The following is a 26,020-nucleotide window of genomic DNA, read 5'->3' on the forward strand; positions in this document are numbered from 1 at the left end:
GACGCGTTTGGTAACTTAGGGAAAATGCATCCATTTCCCTCCAAACTTGCTACGGTGCACAATGAGCAAACTATTGTATTCTACTAAGTATATATGAATCTTCGTGAACAATAATGTCATGTTCACTGTGGTCATTCATTCATTGACGTTTACGACGATTCGTCTGACTGCTAAATCAATTGAGCTCTTCAGCTGGGGAAAACTTCCTAAAATAGCGCAGAGGAAGCTGCATGCCATGTAGGCTACTATATCAAAAGTGCGACAAATTCCATGATCGTATTCTGTGCCTTAACTAACGATAGCCTACATTCCACAACAATTATTTATATCAAGTTACATAACTGTAGCTATGTTATCTCGACAGTGGATGAGATTAACATCTCACACAAATGATAGCTTACCTATTCATAACCTACGACAGCCGACTCGCTGCAACATCACTCATTGCAGCCTTGCCTTTAAGTGGGCTAAACTCACACCTTATCTCCAAAAATATGCATCGGTCCATTAGTTATAGGTTCTAAATACGCTTAGTTCCATATTTCACAGTGATTTCAATCATTCGAACTTACCTTTAGCTCTACTGAAGACGTAATGAAGTTAATCGGAGAAACAATACATGGAAGGCGACTCTTCGAGACACTGGATCTATGTACACATGACAGTTTAAATCATATTCACTGTTCCTGAGGAGCTTGCGAAACATGTACCTATTGAGCAAATTCATATAGTAGGCTACAGTACACTACCAGTGCATCGATTGCCAAAGGACCTACAGACGAAACGAGGTGACATCACAGTTCATCGTTCGTGGATCGACAGCGAAATGTCCTGTGCCAAGTGCGACACCTGGACCGACAATGGTTTCTCCCGTTTTTATTTTACAGTTGTCGATTAAGCACAAAGTTGGGTTGCGAATTGTTAAAGAGAAGGGAACCGCGAGTCCACGTGCAATTTCGGCAGTTGTGTCTGACAGCATAAACCACGGGCTCGTTGGTCAGTGTAACTGTCATGTTTATGGTTATTTATGATAAGTATCCATATGTTATACACTCTGCCAGTTAATATGAAAAAAAAAAAAGCCAAAGTGATGAGAACTGTGAATTCAAATTCATCATCAGAACTGTTCTCAGATATTACTTCCCTCTAAACATTTCAAAACGTTAATTTGTCACAGTATGATATATATATTTTTTTTTGTCCATTGTTGTGATGACATCATTGTTGAGAACATAGGTATATGATGAAAACCACTGCTGTTAAGAATCTGCACTCATCCAGTGATTAAAGGTGAAGGTAAATACGTAACTGGCCACAACTGCAAGCTGATATGCAGTGGCATTAAGATATGCTATTGTGACTTGATACAGTAACATTTCAGATTCATATTTTAATGTATGTTTTCAGGACCAATGCAAGACACAGATATTGAACCTTTTGATTGATTTAGTAATTACAAATTAACATCGAATAAAATATGCCTAATTGTAGTTATGATGCATTGTGTTGAGGCAGTAAGGGGTTATTTCCATTAATTTTGTGAATGTTTAATGTACAGAAACATTCATATATACTTAATCTTGTATGTGATTAAAGTATTTTGGCACAATATGTTTGCAGTTCACCAGTTTCAAATCCTCAGGTTGTTGTGTAATAGGAGTGATATCCTCTGTGTTCTTTTTACATACTCCCAGAAGCTGTGACAGCTGTCGTTAGCCAGCCCAAAGCCCACTCCCTCACTCCGCCATTGAACAAAGCGCCAGTTTTACCCATGTGTCTGAAAAGACATGCAACTTGATTCCATGATCTCCTGTTACCCCTCCGAAACCTAATTCCACCCAACCCCCAGTCATTAAGAACCAAGTGCATTGTTTATGCTTTAATCTACACAGAGAAGTTTGTTTTGCGATAGGTTGACAGCATATTTTTTATAGATGTCTGTATCTCTGTATAAGTATGTCTTTGAAGATGTCTTTATGTCTATATAATTATGTCTTTGAAGATGTCTCTATCTCTACATAAATATGTTTTGTGTGCCTTTCTACTTTAAAAATACATCTAATATCATAGAGACATGTTTGACACTATAGTATTTTGTCTAAATTAATTATTCCATTTTAAATACGTTTTAGACACAGAGTGAATGGTTTGTCAAATCAGAAAGATGTACCTTTTTGAGGGGTTGCTTTGAGTTGCTGAAGAGTGCATATAAATCCATTGATGTTTTTGGTGGGGGAAGGGTGAATCTGAATTCTCTAACTCCACCCCCCCCCCACCCCCCCTTATGCTCTCTCTGTAATTATCAGAACTTTTTATTTTAGAGAGGGGGAGTCCCTAAACAATGTGTTTAGAATGATAAACTATTTCTGTCCTTTTCCAATTCATTCTGATTTTTCAGTTTGTTTATATTATCTCGTTCCCTCAGATAAACACAGTTGTTAGAGAAAAGCGTCCTGATCTCTCCTCTAATCTTTATAAATCCTTATTAGCCTGCTCCGTGTCTGAGCTTCAGTTCTATCTCAATGAGGAGAATTCATCACTGCATGACGAAGACATGCATGTGGAGAAACCTGTGGCTGTTGAGAATGAGTGTGCACAATCAGGAGTTTAGGGAAACAGGTCTGACTTTGACAGACTTTCTCATACTGAGGAGGGTGGAAGAGAAGGAGTCTCCTGTGGATTCCCTGCCAATGGGTCAAAGTTCAGATGATCCACTACCATGCGTAGGATGCTTCACTTACTTATGCTCACCATAGAATCTCAAGGGTTTGAAAGAGCACAAATGAATTTATAACTGTGACAAATGAAATACTTACTTTTCTTTTTGGTCCATTTTATAAGTGAAAATACAATGCAACACAAAAAAACAGGGAAGTGTTTGATGATAATATATGGAAAGTTTCAGGCCGTTAAAATATTGAAAATGCTTTTTCAGTCATCGATACCATTTGTTTCCATTTTTTTTTTCAGAGGCGTGAAGAGAGATTAAAAATTAATATTTTCAGTGAGAATTTGTTTTCCTTTTTGATCAATCTATTTCACTCCAGCTTTGCTTATATACCTCGTCGAGCAGTTGCTGTGACAACAGCAAAAAGGTCTGGAAATGCTGAGAGAGGGGTGGGGGATGGGCAAGCCCCACAAACTTTGACCTGAAAACTAATTGTGCATGACAAAGAGAAAACCTCTGGGGCTGAACCCTATAACAAAGTACACTTGTTCTTGTTAGGGTCTCTCCTATATGCATAGTGCTGTATGTATCATGCTCTTGCACCTTAACCAATGATCTGTTTGGCATGATGAAGAAACATGTTAAACACCTTAACATCTTATTGCTACACCTTTTTAATGTTATTACTTCTTTCCTCCACCTGGAAACCCTTCGGAACAGCATAATCATCTGACAAAGCAAACCTGGTGCTTTGTTTGCTACATCTAATGAACATAATAGCAAACATGATTTGCAAAACCCAAACCATCTCTTGCAGTTGTACACTGAATTTAATCTAAAATGATATGGATCCTTTCTTGTCATGATGGTGATGCACTTAAACTCATTGGTGATAGTTCTTAAATTCTTGAGTATTTTTTTCTTCGGAATTTATGAATGGATGTTTAGGGGGTAGGGGTGTCAATACTTAACTCACAAGTGACGAAAAGGGACCTCTATGTATAATGTTACTAAATGGAAATTTGTAATCATTGCCTCTCAGGACTGCCTGCATTCCATTTCCTTGGCTTCTGTAGTGATCTACCAGTGACATTGTGCAATGAAACTTGCAGATGCTGAGTGTACTCCTCCATCGTCAATTATGGCACAAATTGCATTTGTTTTGCTCCACATCATCCATCACAGCATAGGTGCTTTCATCTCTCTGTGTCTCTTTGTACCTGTAATTAGTTTTGAGACAGGAGATAGACTTCATTACAGCACCACAAGAATAATAAAGAAGGTCATGCTTCTTCATTGTGGCTGCATGGGAACACTGCCTAATAACGCCTAATACATATGAGCCGTCAGGCTCTGCAGAAAATGCCCGTCTGCACTGCTTAAATGTCATTACCTCTGAGTAGCTCTGGTTTTTTGGCCTCAGTCATGTGTTGAAGGGGTTCTGAGATTCAATGTGACCAAACAGAATGAACTTCAACTTTTACTGCAAAAGATTAACATTTATGAAACCTTTATGGATTTTTTTTACTGTGTATCAGCTGCATGCAATGCTACACTAATACTAGCAATAAATAAATAAATTTAAAAAAAAAAAAGATAACTGGTTTTGATGTTTTGTGTGACCAGAAAAGTACAGCCGTGTGTTACCGTTAATTTCAGAAAGTGCAGTAGTCAGTAGCCTGTTAGTACCAAAAGCCTCACATCAGTCTTCTCCCCCATCCCCCAACTATGTTGAACAACTAATGATGTTTGAGAGTTCACTGAGAGAGGTCTGTCCTCCAACATGTATGAGATAAGACAGGGAGAGCCAACTTGTGTGTACTACGATAAAGAACTATGCCAGGTGTAAGTGCTTGCTTCATATGACATGCATTCATAAAACATAATAAGAGCACATTCAAGCAATGCCGCACATTTGTAAGGCATAACATTGGCTTAATAATCAAAAAGCCTAACTCGGTGGAGCAGAGACGGAGAAGGAGGAGGAAGAGGAAGAGGGGGGAAGGGGACAGATGGTGGGACTGGTGCATAGTCTTGCTCTGGTGAAAATCCCTACGCTTAGCCCATCCTCCACTGGGGAAAGATGCACCATGGCAACACCCTCTGCACCCACCGCTTGGCCCTAGAGCAATCTCAATGGCAACCTTAACATCTGTCTCCATTCTTCCATTTACACATAAACAGACCATACCACAGGTGTGTTCTGATGCTAAGGTAAGTCAACAGATATTATCAGACAAGCAACCAGGCAGATACAGACAGAGACCAACAGATAGATAGATAGATAGATAGATAGATAGATAGATAGATGAATGGACTAACTGAAAGACAGATGAGAGGAAAAAAAAATGCTAGATGTAAGAAGGCTTTCATTACTGAACTCACTGATGCTCTCTGCTGGTGGCACTGATGTTCCCTATTATTAATGAAATGACCACAAGACAAAACATTGTAATAACAGATAGATGAAATGGTAGATTTGATAGAGGTAATGTTTCTTAAGCATGGGCTCTGCCTTTTATATTTCCATGTCAAAACAGGGCACATTCAGTTTCATATCTGTGTACTGCGTATTAAATAATTAAAGTTAAATTAGTACCACAAATATGTTGCGTATTTGATCTCAAACAATTGAATTTAAATGAGGTAAACTTTCTGTTTATCCAATGATTTTGCTTCACTTAACCAAAATCTTCACCAAATCTGCTTGTTTTGTTGAAGTGCACCAAATGAACACAAGAGGTCTCTCCAGCTTAACTATTGCATTGGCACTGCAAACAATAAACACAGACACACACACAACTCAGGTCTTTTAATCCATCCTATATCCATTAAACTTTAATGTCTCTAACTGGCTGAAGAGTACGCTCAGTCATTTTCTTTGTACACATCAGAACCTGATTATCAGGTGACACTAAAAAGCAGCAGGACAAAAGGCCTGAACTTGAACATCACTTCACTAATTGTTCATTACTGATAACAGGCTCAGTACATCCAGGCATAAGAATTAGCTCTACATTATACTGGTGCAAAGGGAAGGAATTTTGCTTTGTGCACGATATTTGCTGACCCACAACATGTAAGATCTGCTTAGATTAAGCACACCATACAAAGACACATTGTAAAACTTTGAGATTTTTAATTTATTTTAGACAATGAGTAGTAACCCAGGCCATTACACTTCAAAAGAATCAAAAACATAATCTATAAATGTGGCCACTTTATAATATTCTTTTTTATTATCCGAAGCTCTAGCACCGTACATGTGATAAATTCAATTTCAATAAAGAAAAAGATAATTGACCCCTTCAGTAAATTTATTCAGCTTTCATTCACGAACAGTACACATAAAAACGACTTTTGAGACAGACATTACACAATATTAAAACATAACATCCATGAATGCAAAACATAATAGAATGTCTGCTGAATCAAACTTGATCCCCCTCTTCTGCTCTTTCTTTTTCTTCTCCTTTTTCTCTGGCCCCTCTGTCACTTTCAGTTTTCCATCTCCCAAGTTCTCGCATGCTACCTTTCAGCATATTAATTACAGCACAGTAACTGTTAGTTAATGAGGTGTTTTTACATGAGTATTTCATTGTGTGGATACCTTCTTTACATAACATTTACATAAGACATCAGATTTTACAAGGACAGCAAACAAAACACTGTTAAATGCCTCGTGTTGTTGTGGATTAAATGACTTATTTTGTAGTGTAGTGCAAATTGGAAGGGCATTCAGTCATTTACCTATTTGAATATTCTTTGTCACCTTTAAAAATGACATTTTTAGTACCTAATTTAGATGAATTATGTATTAAAATTTAAAAAACTAAATCATTCATTTCAATAAATTATGAGTCATTTTTAGTAATATAATGGTATGACTTTAAAAAAGATTATTACCAACTCAGGTAGCCCAACACACCATCTAATGTTCAACATACTTAAGCATCTGACACATAATCAACACAGCAACAAACACATTAACACCCAAATATAGTCTAGATTTTCACGTATACCAAACACTGAGCTAAACACAGCTGCACTTGATGGGAATTTCCTTAAGTTCAAAAGTTTTAGATGCGCTCCACAGTGTGACGTTGAACAGTGTCCTAAATACAAATAGATTAAATGCATAAAGAACACATGACAGACACAGGACAAGAAACCCTGATGCAACTGATGCAGTATTTGCTTAAAATTCTGCAAGATAAAATGGAGGACTGAAGCCTTGAGTCAAATGTTTCTCTGATGATGTCACTTTTAGCATAAAGAGCAACTTGGCCCACTTGTTCTCAGTTTGGTATGTCAACACAATCAAATAGTTATTAAAACTTGAAATCAGTGAAAGGGCTCATGCAGACAAAAAGAGAGAGAGAGAGAGTTTGATGGTATTGGTTTTCTGTCACAGTGTAAAGTGTTGTAGATATCCCCACAAAGTGGCCATAATTTCTGTGCCCTGATCCAAGATCATTTAATCAGTGAAAACAAACGGAAACGAAAGGGTTGCTGCATTTTTTTTGACAAAGACTTTTGCTACTTCTAAGACATCAGTCCTCCTGATAAAAAAAAGCTCACATTTAGATAATTTACTGATTGATGTGTGACTTTACACTAAAACATCGTGGAAACAACAACACCAGAAAATCACCCAACAACTTAAGCTTCAACAGCACACATACAGACACTGCTTGTAATTCTTTTTTTTTTTTTCTTTCTTCACAAGCAATGACCACTTGAACGTAAAAATTTGCATAATTTTAAATCCTTATACTTATCTCTACCTTAAAAAGCAAAGTGGCCAATGTTAGTCTGTTAAATCCATTGGAACATTGGAATCTGTGGAGCAAAGATCTTTTTCTTCCTCTTTGATCTTTTCCTTAGCTTCTGTCTCATGGCTGGTCTTGATGGAGATAGGCTCAGAAGATGGTGCTCCAGCGTTTTGGGGGTGAGCGAGCTCGACTCTCTCCCTGAGAATAAATACGAGTGACATGTAGGAAATGATTTCTGACAGAGGTTTATTTTTTTCCTTTCTTTCTCTCTTGTATGGAGAAAGATTGTCTCATAAGTCAGATTGAAAAGAAGAAAACAGGTTATCTTTAAAAAGACATACTGGAGGTAGGAATGGAGATTTAAAGTTCGTATTTTACCCTGAGTTCAAAAAGGAAAGAATTTGCGCTTGTTCAAAGACGTGGAATAGAAGTATTTTCAGTGAGTATGTGTAACACATTCAAATATTTGCAGGAAAAGTGAGAAAGGTAAATAAAAAAAATACAAAAAACAAATAGAACCCCCCCCCACCCCCACCAGTATGTTAAAACGTACCAAAATGTAATCACAGAGAAAATTCAATATTCACAATGAACTCCATAAAAACAAAATATGATGTGAAAAGCATGAATAGCGTACAAGAGCTACATAAGTGTGCATGAGGAATGAACAACAAAAACATTGCTGATTACTCACGAAATATGCATGTGTCTTTTGCCCTGAGAATGTGTCTTTTGCACCGAGTAAAGCACATAGCAGATTTTACAGCATTAAAGCAATCAACTTTAATGGGTAAGAAACAGGTCTTACAGGGATGTGGTAAATTTTACTTTGTGCATATTTGTTTTTTGTTGGTTTGTCTGCTTTTTTTTTTTTGTATTTTTATTTTTTCATCTCCTTATGGTGGAGGAAGGACCTGGTGCCTCTTTGCATTGCTTACTGCTAAAACTACATTAGATGCAGGAAGGGGTGCTATTCTCCTCTGGTTGATGCTATGCAAATACGTTTTATTGACCATCTTTCGACATTTTTCAGAAAGTCTGTCAATTCTGTTCTGAGGGCTCACCAAGTTGAAGATTCTGGAGAGTGTGTTCTGTTCTCTGCGACGTCTGTTTGGAGATCTGATGCTCTCTGACGTACGCGACTTTGCCTCTCCCTACAAAAACAGCTTGCATCAACATTGTGGACACAAGCCTGAGACTGAAACCTCCCATTAGACAGACCTATGTGTATCTTTCTAAATGCAGAGGAGTTTAGAAAAACTGTTGTGTGAAGTCATAAAGCCTTGATAGAGCTATCATGATTTGAATAAAAAGTTTGTGAACAATGAGATTGCCATTTCAGGAGTTCTGAAGTAACATTGCTCCTCATCTGTAAAAGGATATCATTGTAAGTGGAATTAAGCAATGTAAGAATTAAAAAACACAAGTCAGTCTCATCCTTGATTGACAAGACAAGGGGAAAGGAAAGTCATGTATTACTACATACAAGTTATCACATAAAGACAGCAACGTGCACAAAAGGGGAATCTGCAGAACGGTAAAAGAATGACCCCAGAGTAAAATGACCCAAGCTCCTCTGCTCTTTTTCCTGTAGTTAGCAGGGAACTTGCTACTTACCATGTAGATTTATCCTGATTTTGTTTGCTTGTTTGTTTGTTTGTTTGTTTGTTTGTTTGTTTGTTTGTTTGTTGCCGTTGTCATCAAATACCTGTCTAATCAAAAGCTGTGCACATGCTCTACATGAGATGTATTAATATACAGGTATTTGAGGTAAATGAATGTACAGAAATGATTATATATAGATCACTATATCTTCCATTAATAAGCTGTTGACTCTTAAAAGCCTATCGGCTGAATTCAGGATCATTTTTCTCCTGGCAACCACACTTTTCCGTTTCTCCTGTATTTCCCAAAGTAACACCCTTTGTGTGTGTGTGTGTGTGTTTGCGTGTGTGTGCGTGTGTGAGCGTGTGCGTGTGTGCGTTTGTGCATGTGTGTGTGTGTGTGTGTGTGTGTGTGTGTGTGTGTGTGTGCGTGTGTGAGCGTGTGCATGTGTGCGTTTGTGCATGTGTGTGTGTGTGTGTGTGTGTGCACGTGTATGTGTATGTGTGTGTGTGTGTGTGTATGTGTGGTGATTAAAGCAGAGTGATGCTGGTGATGAAGTGAATCTTGGCCATCCACACACTGGTGAGAGATGAGTCAGTAGTAGGGATTTTTTTGTCTCTGGGCCCTTGAGATAGAGAGAGCTGCTTTACCGGGTACGGTTCAGAAAAAGTCGTGCTGTGTCAAAGTCATCTAGGAGTACTGAGTCACTCTGGATCAAAGTGTCAGGAAACAAAACAAAGAAAGAAAAAAAATGCTACTGGTTCCATAGTATCAATTCACCACACTCAAGGGCTCCTACACATTAGCTGAGACTGAAAAATAATGAAACTATGGGGATATTACTGTTTTTCATTGAATTTCTTTATAAATTCAAAACAGAAGTAATTTTTTGTCATAGAAAATTCTTTTCTTTCCTTCGGAATGAACTTCAAACCTGTCTGACTCTGAGAACACTTTACTTCACACAGCATATCCAAATTTTGTAAGCTGTCAAATACATGATGTACTGTGCAGTGCAACAATGCTGAGGTAATTCATGAAAGCAATCTCTTTTATCAGGCATTGTCCTGTATGACACAGTAAATAGTTAATACTGAAGCGGACATGATTGTTGAGTAATGTCTTATGATATCGTTATGCCAGATTGCTTTTATTTTAGTATGCTGTGTCTAGTAAAGTGTTATTTATCACATGTCACTCACAATGTAATAACCCAGCACAGAAGAGAGCAATCACTCAGTGTGATTGTCACTATTACTTAAGTTCATCTTTCTTATTTTGGATGTGTTTGGAATTCAAAAATTATGGTGGTTGAGTCTAGATACAAGCCATGCTAATATTTTAAATGATTATTCAGACATATCACATTAGCAGAATTTTACTATGTGACAATTCTGAACTGAATTTTTGTTTGTTTGTTTGTTTGTTTACATCAAATGTTTGGTCCAAAATATTAACTTCAACAAGGGAAATTAAAGAATTTTTATGTTTAGAGTATCATTAGATTTCTGTATGGTCTGAGTTAAAACATTGCGACAATGCTATAGCATTGGCAGTGCCAGATGATCATTTTATAAAGAATGTAATATAGAGGAAGAAAGCAGAGGTGTAAAAGGAATATTAAGAACAAAGACAATCATTAGGAACAAGACAACAGGGAAGAAGGAAGGGTCCCTGCAGAAGCCAAGGTAATCTGCCTACATAGCTATGAATGCAAACATGTTTCCATTTGAGTTGGTGTGACATACCAAGCCAAAGAGTTCCCTCCACTGCACAGGAAAGAAATAAAGATAATATAGGTTACATTTCAATACTGTAAGAAACTGTTTGATTTCCTCATAGCTGAATTTTGAAAGCCTATACAGAGAATAGAGGAGAGCAGACTGTGTTGTAAAAACTAGTGCTGTGGGCCATTGAATCTCACATTTGTCCAGGTGGAATTACAAAAGATTGACTGTAAAATACTTTTAAAATGCTATGGTAAAAACAATTCTGGATCATTGCAGCAATCCAGCACTATGTCAGTGTTTGACAATGACAGTGTTGAGATCATTTTATCCAGCTTCTGACTTAGTGCCTTAGGTTGAGTGCTTTATCCTACTATTGGATAAACCTGGCTATAGGTTACTGCTAAGTTAAAATAACACAGTGCTTTGGTTTGTAGGATACACCAATTACACACTGTGTGAAGCAAGAGATGTGAGATGCTGAAACATTGTCATGGGTCTCTGTTCAACAAAAACAATGAAATGAAAGGAAAACAACCAAAATCACTGATCCATCAAGCTTAAAACAGCAATTTTCTTGCTGGTATAACACAGCCTTTTTACAGTGTCTAAGCTACAAGTCAGTCAGAGAGCAGTGAACTGTACAAAATGGTAGGCTTAGCATTTTCTGGAGCATGGCAGATCAGTCCAAGGCAGACATTCTTAAAAATATGGCCAAATACAACTCTACCGTAGCATTTTCATTAAGCCATTGTAACACAATGAACAATAATATTTGTATAATGCTATCGACATTGTTTGCATATTTATACGTGCGTGAATAAATGTATATATAGACATACAACTTTTTGGAGCAGTTTTCACAGAACAGTGAGTACTGTTGTATCTTTAGATGTGGTGAAATCAAAAGTAAGATCTCAAAGACTGAGTAAACCCGACTTACCCTTGACTTGGGACGAGGAGAGGACACCTGAGGGAAAGAAATCACACAGAACAATAACTAGTGGCTCTATGGAAACATTTCAGTGCTTGGAACCCAGTTGCAGGGGAAAAAATCTTATATGGAAATGAGCACAATCAGGGCCACCATACTTCAGTAATATTTGGTAATGATAACTGAAGTTTGAAATGAAGGGGTTATATTCCACTTTTTTCAGACAGAATTTAGAATTCCACTCCATTCTTGATGAGTATGGAATTTGGAGCCTAATGTGTTTTTCTAATGAACTTAGCTGAAGGGCTGCATTTTCTGTGAGAAGGTGAAGCACATTTTAACACCAATGATCATCACTGAAAGAAAGGTTTTTGAAGAATTACAGATGAGGAAGGATAGGAAAGATAGCATTTTCATTTTATCATTTTCATATATGCTCCTCCAAAACTATGTTCACTCTCTTTCTAAAACTACAAGGATATTAGCATTTAAACACTATACATATTATGGTAATATATGAACTGTATGTTATTTATTCACTTTTGTAGTCTATGTTTTATTTTTGCAGATAATTTTTTCAGCATATTATATGAGGATTTGGAAAATGTAAGTTATTGAGTGCAGTTTGTTTGAAAGAGTGTTCTATCTCTAAGTGTGTGGTGTAGGGGGGATCTCACACATGATGTAACTGTTTGTAATGGTTACTTTCTGACAGACAAGCATGGGCTATTGTGAGTGTATTTACATGGATTGCATATTGTCTGACATGACGACAAACTTGGACTCTAGTCTTGGACCATGAGTGACCACACAAACAATGTGACAAATCGTCCAAGAACTGTCTGCAAGAACGAGGACTGCAAGTCACATTTCAATAAAATCTTTTTTTTTCTTTTGATTCAAATAAAATTCAGGATTCAACACAGTTCTATTCTTTCTTTTTTTACATCAGATTTGTAAATTTATATAAAGGTAAACTGAAGTGTGAAAATAGAGCAAAAGAGATCACCAGTCATTGTGCAGACACTTACAAAGCTCCGGAAAAAATGTACCACAGCATTGTCATCACCACGGCGCCGAGTGGAGGAGTGCAGAGGCTTCTGGGGTGAGGAGGCAAGATGACCCCTGAAGGATCCCTTGAAGGGGTTAATGCAAAGATCAAATTTAGAATATGGTGGAAGCTAATAGTTCTTTTATAGCATAGCAAGTATGTTTTTTGTCATTATTCCTGCTGCTCTTCAAGCTACAGTATCCTAAGCCAAAAATAGGAAGTAATAAGCCCAACATTCCACAGGCAAAATCCCCCTAATGTTAAAAAGTGGCTTGGTATACAGTTTCTTATCTTATTTTCTTAGAATTTTGAAATTCAAATTGAATTATTAATAGCTGGTAATATATTTTAGAATTATTGCAGTTCCTCAAGCATTTGTATTAACTAAAACGTTGAATAATCAGTTCGTAAGTTGGATGTGACTATGCGGAAGGCTCTCCACAACTGCTTACATTATGCTCCATCTGGTGGCCATAATTATAATGCACTTCACCACTTTGACAGCATTTACCTCAAGACAATTATGAACCTTTTCTCCCTTTTTTCTCCCAAGTCAGTCAAGGCCAGTTCTGTTGTGTTTCTATTCGCTTCTTTTCACCATACCACAAAGGACTTTTGCAAGTCATAACCAATCAGTGGGAGGTGCTATTGCAGCAAACAAGCGTTGGTCTATCTCACCCTCAAATACTGCTAATTGTGTTCATATGGACACACAGCCAAGCCAAAAGCAGGATGGGGACCTAGGTCTCTGTGGTAGTGAACTAGTATCTTTCCCACTGTGTCGTTTGAGCACCACACATCCTGATTATTTACATACCTAAACAACACAATATGGGCCTACTGAATCTTTAATGAGAAGACAACCATTTCCATTTCCATATTTATTATTTTTCATGCTTTTATTTTACTAAATTTTTGCAGTCTATTTCTATTCTTCACTCCTGTCACAATCTTGACTATTAATAGCATTTTATGAAAATGAGATTGCAGTACCAGATATTAACAATACAAAAATAATTTAATCAAGCATAACATTAATGAAGCACACGACAAAAACAGCATTTCACTCAAGAGTAAACTTATTACTATTCCATTCAAAATTTATGCCAAAAGAGAATAGTTTTGTTATATCCCTATAGGTTAAAAGTTTCAAGAGAAGGACACTGTGTTCAGCACAGAATGCACTCTAACAACCTCAGTTAGTTTAGTCAGAGCTTATTTCATAAACCTAAAAATACCATGCAATCCCAAATGTTTTAATACTGCTTGTGCATATTCCAGTGATACTTGTTGTGGTGTGCTGTGTAATTTATCGCAGTACACCAGCATTGTCTGAACAATACTTGTCATCGAAAGCAGATACAACTAGTGGCATAAGTTAATTCTTCTGAATGACACCCTGGACCCACAATAACCTCGGTTACTTATTATTATGTGGCATAATGATATTCATAAAGAAGAGTTCATAATATAAGATTCCTGAGGGCCTGGACTCAACTTTCCTTTCATTTCCCATATGTAAGTGTTTTCTTCTGACTCAACTTTGTCCAAAAATGATGCGAAAGCATGCTTTAGAATAATCAAACTTTCAGAATCTTTAGACGGGGCTTTCCATTTTTCAAGATTTTAACCGGCTGAACTTAATTTTAGTTGTAGTTATCTTAATAGAAAGACCTAGGAAAACACAAAGAAAAAAGATTCACCTTTTTCACCCAAATACAATTTGCTATGTGAGCTTAAATTTACTGATGGATTTATTTTTAAAGCTGTAAATTTTACATTTGACTGAATATCCTAAAATTACCAGAGCCATTAGTAATCAATTTCTTTCGATAGTTCAGAAATATCAGCACTGAAAATAAATTTGGATATGTCAGCTGACAAGTTCCTTACTCACCAGAGAAACACTCTCGCTAATTTACAAGGTACAACTGAAGCATTAATTAGCTTATAGCAGAGGTCGATGAAAATCCTAATATGAAATACATAAATTTAGATTTAATTATCTATCTCTACTAATTGTTATTTCTGATGATGAAGAAATTTGAAGATGAAGAAGTCATTTTTTTCCACCACCACCAAAAAACACACTTTAATTTATTCAGATGCAGTCCAAAACTCACCTTGCCTCTTCTCTTCTTATCTCCTCCGAAGAACTTGCCAATTTGATCCAGGATACCAGGGGCCCTCTTTCTCCTACCCAGCCCAAAGGGGTTTTGTCCTGAGGTGCTTGCACTGGCCATTCTCAGTATTAGTTGGCTCGGGTTGGTTCAGCTGACTCCAAGCAACGGTCTGGGCTCCTCTGCTATCTGATCTCGTCTCTGTGAGTGTAACGCCAAGGTCCTGGATAGTCTTCGGCACATCTATGGTGAAGGAGTGGCCTTTGAAGGTGTCGTCCTTCTGTCCCTGGTCTTGATGGGAGATGAGGTGGGTCCGTAATAGCGTCAACAGTTCTGGTCTGGTGCCAGCCATTCATCAGAGCCTCAGTGCTCTTGGAGTCAGTCACTGCCGTCTTCTCAATGGGGCAGCCATTGTTCTGGGCCACATCTGCCTCGCCCTGACCTGAAAAAAACAAGGGCTGTCTATGAGTGTGAACTTGGGTCTGATGCAAAACAGTCTCCAGTACAATCCAACCATTGTCTAAAGGATTCAAATCCTTTATACAAATAATTTGTTGAAATGATGTTTGTAGGCCTTTATTGTCACCTTGGTTTGTCATGAATTTTTGTTGGTAGAGCAGATTTATCACACCTGAGAAACAAAAAATTAGAAATTTAATACAGGTGCTGAATTCAAATAATATATGTGAAACGAGGGGTTTTCCAAGAACACAGAATTTTTAATTGATTAAGGAAATAGGACTCTGTCGTGTTTCTTTTTCAAAGAAAAGAAGACACAGCTTACTTTGTTTTGAAGAAAGTGGTTCCTCTAATTGAAGCTAAAACAATCAAACACTGTAGGACAGATGCCTTTTGTTTTTGTTGGGATTTGGCCATAGAACAAAGGGCACTGTGTTGAAAAGATAATTCAGAAACAAATTCATGATATACATAACTCTGTGTTCTTTGAAACTGAGCTCTTTGAAATGAAATTATACGTATGGAATGACTATGGAACAATGAGGCAAAGATCACAATAATAATCAAATAAAAAGCAGAAATGGGAAAAAAATATTAGAACACAATTTGATTAGATTGCATGTTGAACATCAAGAAACTCTTGAGAGACACACATCCAAAAAAGGATCAGCAGAGTCCCATGGCAAACAAGAGAGTAGTTTAAGTTAATGATGAGGCTCTGCCAAAGATGGTTACTGCTGCTTTTAAACATCAGAACAAGAATGCTGTTGATACTGATACATTAAAATTCACACAAAACATTGTTCAGCAGATCTGATATATATCAAATCATTTACATCTATTCTTAGTTCGCGGGAGATTTACTCATGGAACTCTCTTCTTAGTTCAGTAAAAACTGCGCATGTTGTTTCATTTAGAATGAAGTCTCTTCAAGTTACGTAAGATTTGATCTTATAACCAGAAAATGAGTTCATAAGAATTAATCTTATGGTTTGATAATGAGTTCAGTGGGTCGTATGAGTAATCAACATATTGGCCTAGATTCTTTTATAATAGCACTCTCTGATGAGAGGTGTTTCCATGTGTTCATTGTGTTTGGAGTGTCATTAAGAACCCTCAACCTCCTTTTACACTTGTATTAGGCATATTTCACAGATTTTATTCATGTATTTATTTAGTTTTGTATCCAACCTTGACCTCCAAACACACACACACACGCACACACGCACACGAAGTACAGTACCTACTTTATACATTTGATAGACAGCTGTTGGTTTAGTCATGAATGTGGCAGCTGTGGTGTGACAGCTGTTTTTTTAACTGTCTTAAATGACAATATCTTGTGCAAGTTTCAAGCATAGAAAACTTGCAGTTGCTATTTTACAGCTATTTACAAAGACACCTGCCACCTATATATTTGGTAAAACCGCAGCCCGTTTGAAATATACCCCATCACACCTGTAAGGTACTGCATACAGATGTCCTTCTGAAGTAATTAGGAGTTGGTCACTGATAGACTCGTACAAAGGAGTTTTTCCATGTCCTTCATTTTATAGCCCCTTTTAAAGACTCTAAAAACGGAGATGATGGGTCGGGTGTTCATGTGGTCACATCCACAGGGGCTCATCTGTTAGCTGGGAGGAGGCTGTGGAAGGAGCACCCACCAGCCCCTCTGAGATACGGTACAGGAATGTGGGGAGTGGGTAGGCTGCACTGCAAGTGCCCTTGTGTACAGAAGACGGCCAGGCTTTGTTGTCAAAAGAAACTTGAGAGAGACAGAGGAAGAAACAATAGCAACCATGGAGTAAGCCTGTGGGACACAAACATGGTAGATAGCCCTAAACCATGAGAAGTATGTGGACCACAACCAAGACACCCACTCATCAGCTCAGAATGCTCTCACAAGGCATTGTAGCCCCAAAAGAGCCCACCATCCAGAGAGAAAGCTCTCTTCTGTTCCAAAACAAGCCTGATCCTAGTGGTCTACAAATGGGTGTGTGTTCATCACACTATTTAAAATAAAAGGCGCAAGTTTTTAGAGAGGTTCAACCACTGTTAAATTGTCTATATATTGTCCCTTGATGAATGTGATAACTTTCAATGCAGAATTCCTTGTTTATATATATCTTTTTTTAATATACATTTTTATATCATTTTAATTTTATTCTCTTCAGGGCAAAAATAAATAAATAAATCAACAACTAGACCAGTTGATTCAGGGAAGTCATTCTTATTTATATTTCAAATTAAGTCAAAATGAAAATACAAGCAGGGATACAAGTAGTAAAATCACAAGCTTTAACAATGTCAACTATGCCAAAGGAATGCACCACTAGTTGTTACCCCATATGCCTCGGTGGAGAACACATTTCTGTGAGTTGCTAAGCCTGTGTGAATCCTTGTCTTGTGGAGCCAAGTTAGAGGGAATGATATTGTTGTAACATAAAACAAATGTCGGCTTTATGCTTATGCCCAATACACAAAGCAATTGCCAAGTGTTGATGGCATTGTTGGCTTGCCACCACACAGAGAAATTAGCATTGCCTTGTTTACTGACCAAAAGGAACAATAAGGCTCGTCCTTTCACACTCCAAGATCAGATATCACAGCAACCCAGCAAGTGGGACATACATACAAGTCCATACATTTTGTTGAACTTGAATCAGTATGAAACTGTTTGATTGAGAAAGTCATAATCATATTTAATCAGTAGATTTAATGGTGTTAATCTCATAATGAAAATATTATATCAGAACAGTTTAGATTTATGACTAAACAGTTTTCAACTCTGCAGCAGTTTTTTTTTTTTTTTTTTTTAACAATTTGACATAGACAACGTCACTTCAAACACCCTGTAGGGTATATTAGATGGGGAAGAAAATTAGAAATATATCCACAAACTTAACATCAGACAATAACAGGCATGAGCCTCTTGTAGTGACAGATAAATCCAAGTAGATTGCCAGACCTTGCTCAAGTGAGAATACATATGTTTCTTTTCCACAGCTCCATAACTGCAAGGAATGCAAAATATATCTCAGCATATAAATGCTGCATATTCATCAGTTTTTAAACAAGTGCCCATGTAATATGACAGGACCTGTTTGAATGAATTTAGGGTGTACTATTCTAACAAAGCAGCACAGGGCTTAGTTACACAGCGCTCCAAAATAAGTTGCCTCTGAAGAGTACTTGAGCTCTGCTACCAAGTACCAGAGAAACAGGATTTTACAGGCAAGAGGGTAAGCTTCTTACTCTTGATTGGCTCACAGTAACTGCCTTTCTCTCCCTTTTTTTGTTAACACTCAATAATTTTCTTTACCTCTTTCCTTCTTTCCTTGAGACTAGATTCTATATCTGTCTTTCTTCCTCCTCCTTGCCTCTCTCTCTGTCTGTCTGTCTCAGAACAATGAGCACAAGCAGATGTGCCCTGATCATTAGTTCACTGGACATCTCACGCAGTGGACTGCAATTTTACGGGCCTTACTCCCTAACTCCCTCATCTGTTGTGCTGAGGTACTGCTAAGAGCCATTTTCATTGTTCCCCCAAAGCTCAAGCCAAGTAATAGTGTCACCTGTTTTTCACATCTAGAAGGCCAACGTTCAGAAAAGAAGAAAAAGAAAAAAGATTAAACAATTAATTGATTCAAAATATCTCCTTGGACTATGTTCTCTAGATTTCATGAAAGCTTCTCAAGTAGATTTAGTCAGGTTCAGCTGAATCATTGAGACTTCATTAAAGTTAATTGACACTGCAGTGATACTCATGCTCAGGCTGACATGATGGAATGCTTTGTTTAAAATTTGCTCTTTAATACCCTTTTCATTTTAATTTCAGTAAATCCTATGATATACATACAATTGCCTTGTAGAGTGTGCAGTGTGGAAAGGGCTTTTTATGCCAAAACTCATTAGTGTTTTTGAAGAAATGAACATCTTTGAAATGAGATGAAAAGATCATCTCCACTTCATATAACTGGAGGGCCAGCTCTGCATTTGTTTCCTATTCTGAATTTCGTGTTATTTTCATTTCATGTATTTTTTGTTGACCATGTAAAGAAACACAAAAGACTTTTCATAAGGGACTAGTTACTACTTTCATACTTTCATACAATTTATAAGGGGCAATTTGCACTTCAATTTAAGTAAAATGATGTTTAACATTTTTCAAATCCAGTTCACAATAGTACACTGCCTGGCCAAAAAAAAAAAGTCACCATTTGGCATTGCAGCCTCTGGAGGCAGTGTTATGATCTGGAGTTGCTTCAGTTGGTCAGGTCCAGGCTTAACAACATTATGTGGCAATAAAATGAAGTCAGCAGAGTACCTGAATGTACTGAATGACCAGCTTATCCCGTCAATGGATTTTTTCTTCGCTGATGGCACGGGCATATTCCAGGACAACAATGCCAAGGTTCATTAGACTCACATGGTGAAAGAATGGTTCAGGGAGCATGAGGAATCATTTTCACACATTAATTGGCCACCACAGAGTCCCGACCTTAACCCCACTGAAAGTCTTTGGGATGTTCTGGAGGAGACTTCACAGAATGGTTCGACTCTCCTGTCGTCAGCAACATCTCAGCCAAAAACTGAGGCAACTCTGGATGGAAATAAATGTTGTGATGTTGCATAAGGTTGTCGAAACAATGCCATGGCAAATGCATGCCGTAATCAAAGCTAAAGGCCGTCCAACGAATTATTAGAGTGTGTGACTTCTTTTTTTTATTTTTTTTGGCCAGGCGTTGTATATGGGTGTACAGGAGCAACTGTTTCAATGCTCAGATATCTCTCTCAGGGACTATTCAGGAAGATTACCTTTGATTAGTTACAATTATTGGGAAGATCTGTGGAAGATAGCGTGTAACTGTCCATGTTTTTGAAATGCTTTTAAGTTTTTGGAACCAACTAAAAGTATTTTTTAACATAATCTGGAGCCTCTCTTAATGACCGTATAATTTGGTCATTGGTGAATCTGACAGTGAAGTATATTGTGTCCATTGTGTATGATTCACCTGACCTAGAAAAACATGGCCAGCTCCTCTTCACAACCTCTCAGAGAGAGAAAAAAAAATGTTTTGGTCTTTGAGGAGAGGCTCATAGTCACCATGGTGACATCTGTTCCTCAGGATATGACTGAGTAAAAATACAAAAGGATGCGGTCCTTTAAAAACATCTCATTTGTAAAGAAAAAAAAAAGAAGAAATGCTGGGTAAGTGTATCGACTCAGATACAACCAAGTAACAAGTCATGTTTTTTCTTTTTTTTTTTCCTTCACAGGTGTTTTAGCTCTCAAGACAAAGTGACTCAATGGTTAGTTCATATACTTCAGAGAGGAAGACATTTTGCAAATATTGTATCAGGGTGCTCTCGGATTACATGCTCTTTATGTAATTTCATTCATAATGCGGTTGTCATAGCACCAAGGGCATAAGCGCCATCGGCAGAGCAGCTTGAAAATATGGCTATCTTGCCTAAAATCTCAAGAGATTCAAAACAGTGTTCATATGATCCTAGAAAGCACAGCTGATTTCTTCTCATGCTGTTGGGGTCTGTATTCTAACATAGTATCCCATTACCAAAATTTCACAAGGGAGCTCAACCTGTTCATTAAGAGAAAGGTAACAAAAGCATCTCAGAGTCTATTGTTAAAGCCCTACAATTTACAGTTTACAGTCATTGTCAATGGTCTGTGAGCACTCTTTAATTTCTTTGATAAGAGTTCTTTTAGGAATAATATGTATATATGTACACGCGCACACACACACACACACACACACATATATATATATATATATATATAGAGAGAGAGAGAGAGAGAGAGAGAGAGAGAGAGAGAGAGAGAGAGAGAGAGAGAGAGAGAAGGGGACACAAATGTCTAAATGGACTGTATATGCATATAATTATGGAGGATAATGTTCTGTCCCCTAGCTCTTCTTGTGGAGTGTGGGTTTAGAGGTTGCAGATCTGGCCACAGCACTGAATCTTAAACTACGAGTAATCACTGATATCAAGTCTTAATTTTAGACATTTTTGCCTCTGTGTTAACTGAATGTTTTCATGCCATCTCTGATAAAAAGTAGTTTTCATTTTTCTAACACAACAAACACTTACTTCATTTTCTGGTGCCAGTATAAGCCTCAGTAGTGATTTTTAGATCTGATAAAACTAAGACTAATTTCATTTGCTCTGTTGGCTGAGATCAGCATTTGTGAAAGCAAATGTAGATGTTCTCAGCATTTGGATCCCAAGATTATCTTGGCAATTGGAGGAAACTGCTTTTTTCCACAAAAGAGAAAGAAACGTTTGATCAGATGCCCTAGGAATAAATTTGCTGATTAAATGGCCTCAAGCCCGACGGGGACGTGATCAGCTGGATTAGCGGCGTTCTGTGTGACGTCTTCTTGAGAGACCGGGTGATGATATTTGATTGCTGTGAGCGCGCACTGCGTAGCCTATCTAAGGAAAGCAGAAGCATTGGACCAGTTCAACCAGCCGCCAGAACACGAGAGCACCTGAGGATACGGAAGAGGGTTTTCCAAGGATATTAACAGAGACAACTAATACTTCTACATTAAAGATTACTCTCGTATAATTTTTATATCTTCTTCGTTTTACTTTAATGTTTTTATACAGTTATTTTATAGGAGTACTTTTTGGATTTTTTTTATTTGCGAGTATCACTCCCAGTACTAAAACCGCAGCTCCAAAAGTCTCCCTGACTTTGGCATGGTTTTGCTCTTGAAGTATTTCGTACAGGATTACGTTTTTATGTGATATTCTTTTGATCATACATTAGGCAATTTTGTTTAAATAACAAGGGAAGATCACAAAACAAATAATAAATAGTATTTTTATGTGAAACGCTCACAATTATGGACATCCCAGTTGAAATAAATAACAAAAGCAACATTGTCATATCTGGCAACCTGATAGATAGGGAAGAACAGCTGAAACCGCTGTTTGGGATTGGCGCTGATAATTTAATTACGCTTCTAATTTTCGGACTAATTTTTACCCTCGGAGTGCTAGGGAATGCATTAGTGATCACAGTTCTGGCTCGTCGTAAACCCGGACAGCATCGGAGTACTACTAATATCTTCATTCTCAATCTTAGCGTTGCAGACTTGTCTTATCTTCTGTTCTGCATCCCCTTTCAATCCACGGTTTACATGTTACCAACATGGGTCCTTGGAGAATTTATTTGTAAATTCATCCACTACTTTTTCACGGTGTCCATGTTGGTTAGTATTTTCACTTTATCAGCTATGTCGGTGGATCGGTACATCGCTATAGTTCACAGCAGAAAGTCCTCCTCCATACGTGTGGCAAAGCATGCTGTCATCGGAGTGATGGTGATTTGGATACTCTCCTTTGCCATGGCTGCGCCGGTTGCCTACTATCAAAGCATCGTCGAGAGCGAGGATAACAGCACGTTTTGCTGGGAAGTGTGGCCTGACCACAACAAAAAAAATATTTATGTTGTTTGTACATTTGTTTTCGGATACGTTCTACCTCTGATTTTGATTTCATTCTGTTATTCAAAAGTAAGTAATTGTTTTTTCTTCCCCTGTTATTTAATTTTATAAACTATGCTGCAGGAGATGACCATATTTGTGTTTACGTATTGCACTTGAGTGGTTCTTTCTAACCTTGGTTCTTTTAATACTTTTACAGGTTTTGAATCATTTGCACAAAAAACTCAAAAACATTTCAAAAAAGTCTGAGACGTCCAAAAAGAAGGTAAGAATGATTTTTGTCAGTAGCCTGTTTAGCTCTTTAACTAATATATCTCAAGCTCTTTTCAAAGGTAAAAAAAATCCTTGTACATAGCCGTTGTATTCTTTGCAAAATATTGCACACACTGAGCCAAAATGTCATGAATTTTCTTGGTTATTGATGATCTCCAGAGACTTTCAAAAATAATGTGAAAAATGTGTAGGCTGTTCCAAAGATTTAAGCAACATAGTGAGAGAAGACAGATGATAACAGGATTTTAATGATTGTACATGACAGCGCAAGTGTTCATTCACTCCTTTTCTTTTCTGACCCCAGACTGCGCAAACAGTCTTTGTTGTGGTGGTAGTCTTCTGCTTGTCATGGCTGCCCCATCATGTGGTCCACCTGTGGGTGGAGTTTGGTTCTTTCCCCCTGAACCAGGCATCATTCGTGTTCCGTGTTACTGCTCATTGTTTGGCTTACAGTAACTCCTCTGTCAACCCCATCATCTACGCCTTCCTCTCAGAGAACTTCCGACAGGCTTACAAGCAGGTGTTCCAGTGCCAGGTGGCCACCGAGTACCCCATGACTGATGGAAGAGAGATGCGGAGTAAACTGGAGATTGCAGCCTCAACTAACTGCACGACAATTTAAACACCAGTGTCACTCGTATACAAATGTTCAAGTTGGTTAAGAAGCAAAATAGTAAGGTGACATCAGGGACGCTAAAAACTGCGTCTTTCAAAATCCTTCTGAAGTCATTGGTTAGGATCTTCATTTGCACCACAAACTAATGATCACACATCGCTTTCAGAAACACATATGGTTTTAGAAAGCCTTAGGAGGTCAATAGTTACTCTATAGTTGCAGTGTTGCTGTATATGTAAAAATGTGTTGTTGTGCGGTTGCTCTGTTTGAACAGAAGTCTTGTCCTAAGTATATATTTTTATCCTGTAAAAAGTATGCCCTGTGTCCTGTGGCCACAAAAAGTTATCTAGGGACTTGGTGTCAATCTGAATCACTCCAAATCATGGAAGAGACCATTCTTTCCTTCAGAAGACTCTAAAATATGTCTTTTAAAATTATTTGATATTTTTCTCCACTCCTATTTTTAAATGTCTGGAGTTGGTCCTGTATCTGAATTGCCAATACTTTCTTCAGAATACTTATTATTGTTATTATTTTATCTTCTGTATGGTTTTAGTGTTGTGGACACATTTCTAAAAATGTACAATCTTATTTAATCTATAATGCTTATCAACTTTGGCATGACAAGGACATACCAAATTCTTTGACATACACAGTTCTATATACATAACAATTATTCAAACTTTGGTTTAATCTGGAAGGCAGTAATTGGGAATTTCTTCAAGAAACTTTGTCCTGCTGCAATACATTTGCTCATTGGATAAAATATTATCAAATAAATAATATCTGAATAATTTCAAAATATTTGACCCCTTTATTTATTTATTTATTTATTTTACTGTAGTTTGATTCTTTTTGGCATCTCTCATATTATTCACTGCAGCTGATAGCTTTTCTTGCAGCATCAGATTAAATGATGTCTGATCACTTTCATATCATTGACTGATTACTGGTTTTGCAAACTTTCATTTATTTAATCTTGTTATGGCATCTCATTCATATTTTGTAGTGCTCCCTTAACTGTCGAGCCAAGCTATTTAAATCAGACAATGAAAATGCAACGTATATTCATCGCCTGGCTGTTCTTCAGGGTGCTACATATATAAACTTAACTTTCACACATAACTTTTTAAAATGACCAAGACTTCATTTTCCAAGTCGATGATACCTCTTGGAGTTCCAGGTAGCTTTCCTGTATATTTTACTTTACATCATCCAACATCACACTCAACCTGAGTTATCAGCTCTGAGTCCTACAAAAGAAAAGCATCTTAATTGCATTACTTCCAAAAGAAATTCGTGTTTGGATTGATCCTAAGGTTTTATTTCGACAAAATCTGCTAAAATACTGTCTCAGACTGCTTTACATCACAATAGGATGGCATGAAGGAAACAGTTATTGTGATTCAGAATGTCTGTAAACCAAGTATGTTGTTATTACTGACAGACTTATCACATGGGGCTGGAAGTCAGGTCTCTTATAATTATTGCTTGTCCTTTTTTACACACAGCAATGATAAGCTAAATAATTTGAACTGGTCTTTGATGGAATTTCAAACAAAGACTCTCAAGATAGCCTAGACCTTTAAGGGGAGTCTGTGACTGGCTGAAGGTGTAACAGGTTGCAAGCCATGGAGTGGGATGTTCTCTGTCTCCATGGAAACCCAGTCCAGTTGAGTGTAAGCTCAAAGTGCCCATCCAAAGGGTTTACTATCGGGATAATCAGCAGGTGGTTACAGTGGTCTATTATCAGCGAGTGAGCGTACTGGTGTGATAGGTCACTGTGATCCACCAACGAGAGGCTGCTCTGACACTCTGCCCTGCTCACTTTCCATCTACCTCAGCCAAATAAATGAAAATACTGCTTTGCAGAATGTAGCAGGGCTCTTGACATTTTTGACATTTTGATGGCCAGGAATATTGAGTCAGGAACATTTAAATACTTGATTATGACATCGTATAATTTCATTGTCATAATCAAGGTCATCCATTTGCCTTGGTGCTGTAATACATAAAAGATATGATTTTTCATCTTTCTTCCTTTTCTTTTTCTTCAGAAAAATGAATTTCTGTCAAATTCAAAAGGCTGTGACCTCTACTATCCTAAACCCTATACTATAAAGAAATTCTGAAATCAGTATCAGTGTACCTGGTCAAAATGAATTTGAGATGGTTTTGAAAAGAGTGACAGTCAGAGATATATCAGATGTAATTACAAACTCAAAAGGAAATTGTTGCTATAATGTCATTGTACTCATGTGGTTCCATTGTGAGAACAACTTGATTTTCTCACATAGGTGTCTAAAAGAGCCAA

At 37.4% G+C, this 26,020-nt stretch overlaps 2 protein-coding genes across 2 annotated transcripts; one reads left to right on the forward strand and one right to left on the reverse strand.

Moving 5' to 3' along the window:
* Nucleotides 1-7,590: 7,590 nt before the first annotated feature.
* mbpa (myelin basic protein a) lies at nucleotides 7,591-15,003 on the reverse strand. Its single transcript, XM_030789209.1, has 6 exons — nucleotides 14,884-15,003; nucleotides 12,741-12,845; nucleotides 11,719-11,745; nucleotides 10,797-10,817; nucleotides 8,508-8,597; nucleotides 7,591-7,641 (listed from the first exon to the last, which is right to left on the reverse strand). Exons 1-6 carry the CDS (start codon nucleotides 15,001-15,003, stop codon nucleotides 7,591-7,593), a joined length of 414 nt encoding a protein of 137 aa, XP_030645069.1.
* Nucleotides 15,004-22,214: 7,211 nt separating this feature from the next.
* Nucleotides 22,215-23,712, forward strand: galr1a (galanin receptor 1a). The gene is made up of 3 exons (XM_030788500.1): nucleotides 22,215-22,886; nucleotides 23,017-23,082; nucleotides 23,395-23,712. The coding sequence occupies exons 1-3, from the start codon at nucleotides 22,215-22,217 to the stop codon at nucleotides 23,710-23,712; spliced, it is 1,056 nt and encodes a 351-aa protein (XP_030644360.1).
* The last annotated feature ends 2,308 nt before the right edge of the window (nucleotides 23,713-26,020 follow it).

The sequence above is a fragment of the Chanos chanos genome, chromosome 12 (genome assembly GCF_902362185.1).
Source record: "Chanos chanos chromosome 12, fChaCha1.1, whole genome shotgun sequence".
In the NCBI taxonomy this organism is placed as follows: Eukaryota; Metazoa; Chordata; class Actinopteri; order Gonorynchiformes; family Chanidae; genus Chanos; species Chanos chanos.

Bases quoted from the DNA above. Each gene is read 5' to 3' on its own strand.
- mbpa (XM_030789209.1), bottom strand. From the start codon at position 15,003: ATGGCCAGTGCAAGCACCTCAGGACAAAACCCCTTTGGGCTGGGTAGG. The intron at 11,746-12,740 runs GTAAGTGTCTGC...TCTTTCCCTCAG, and splicing joins TACATTTTTTCCGGAGCTTT to GTGTCCTCTCCTCGTCCCAA. The intron at 7,642-8,507 runs GTGAGCCCTCAG...ATTTATTCTCAG, and splicing joins TCTCCAGAATCTTCAACTTG to GGAGAGAGTCGAGCTCGCTC.
- galr1a (XM_030788500.1), top strand. From the start codon at position 22,215: ATGGACATCCCAGTTGAAATAAATAACAAAAGCAACATTGTCATATCT. The intron at 22,887-23,016 runs GTAAGTAATTGT...ATACTTTTACAG, and splicing joins TTTCATTCTGTTATTCAAAA to GTTTTGAATCATTTGCACAA. The intron at 23,083-23,394 runs GTAAGAATGATT...TTCTGACCCCAG, and splicing joins CTGAGACGTCCAAAAAGAAG to ACTGCGCAAACAGTCTTTGT.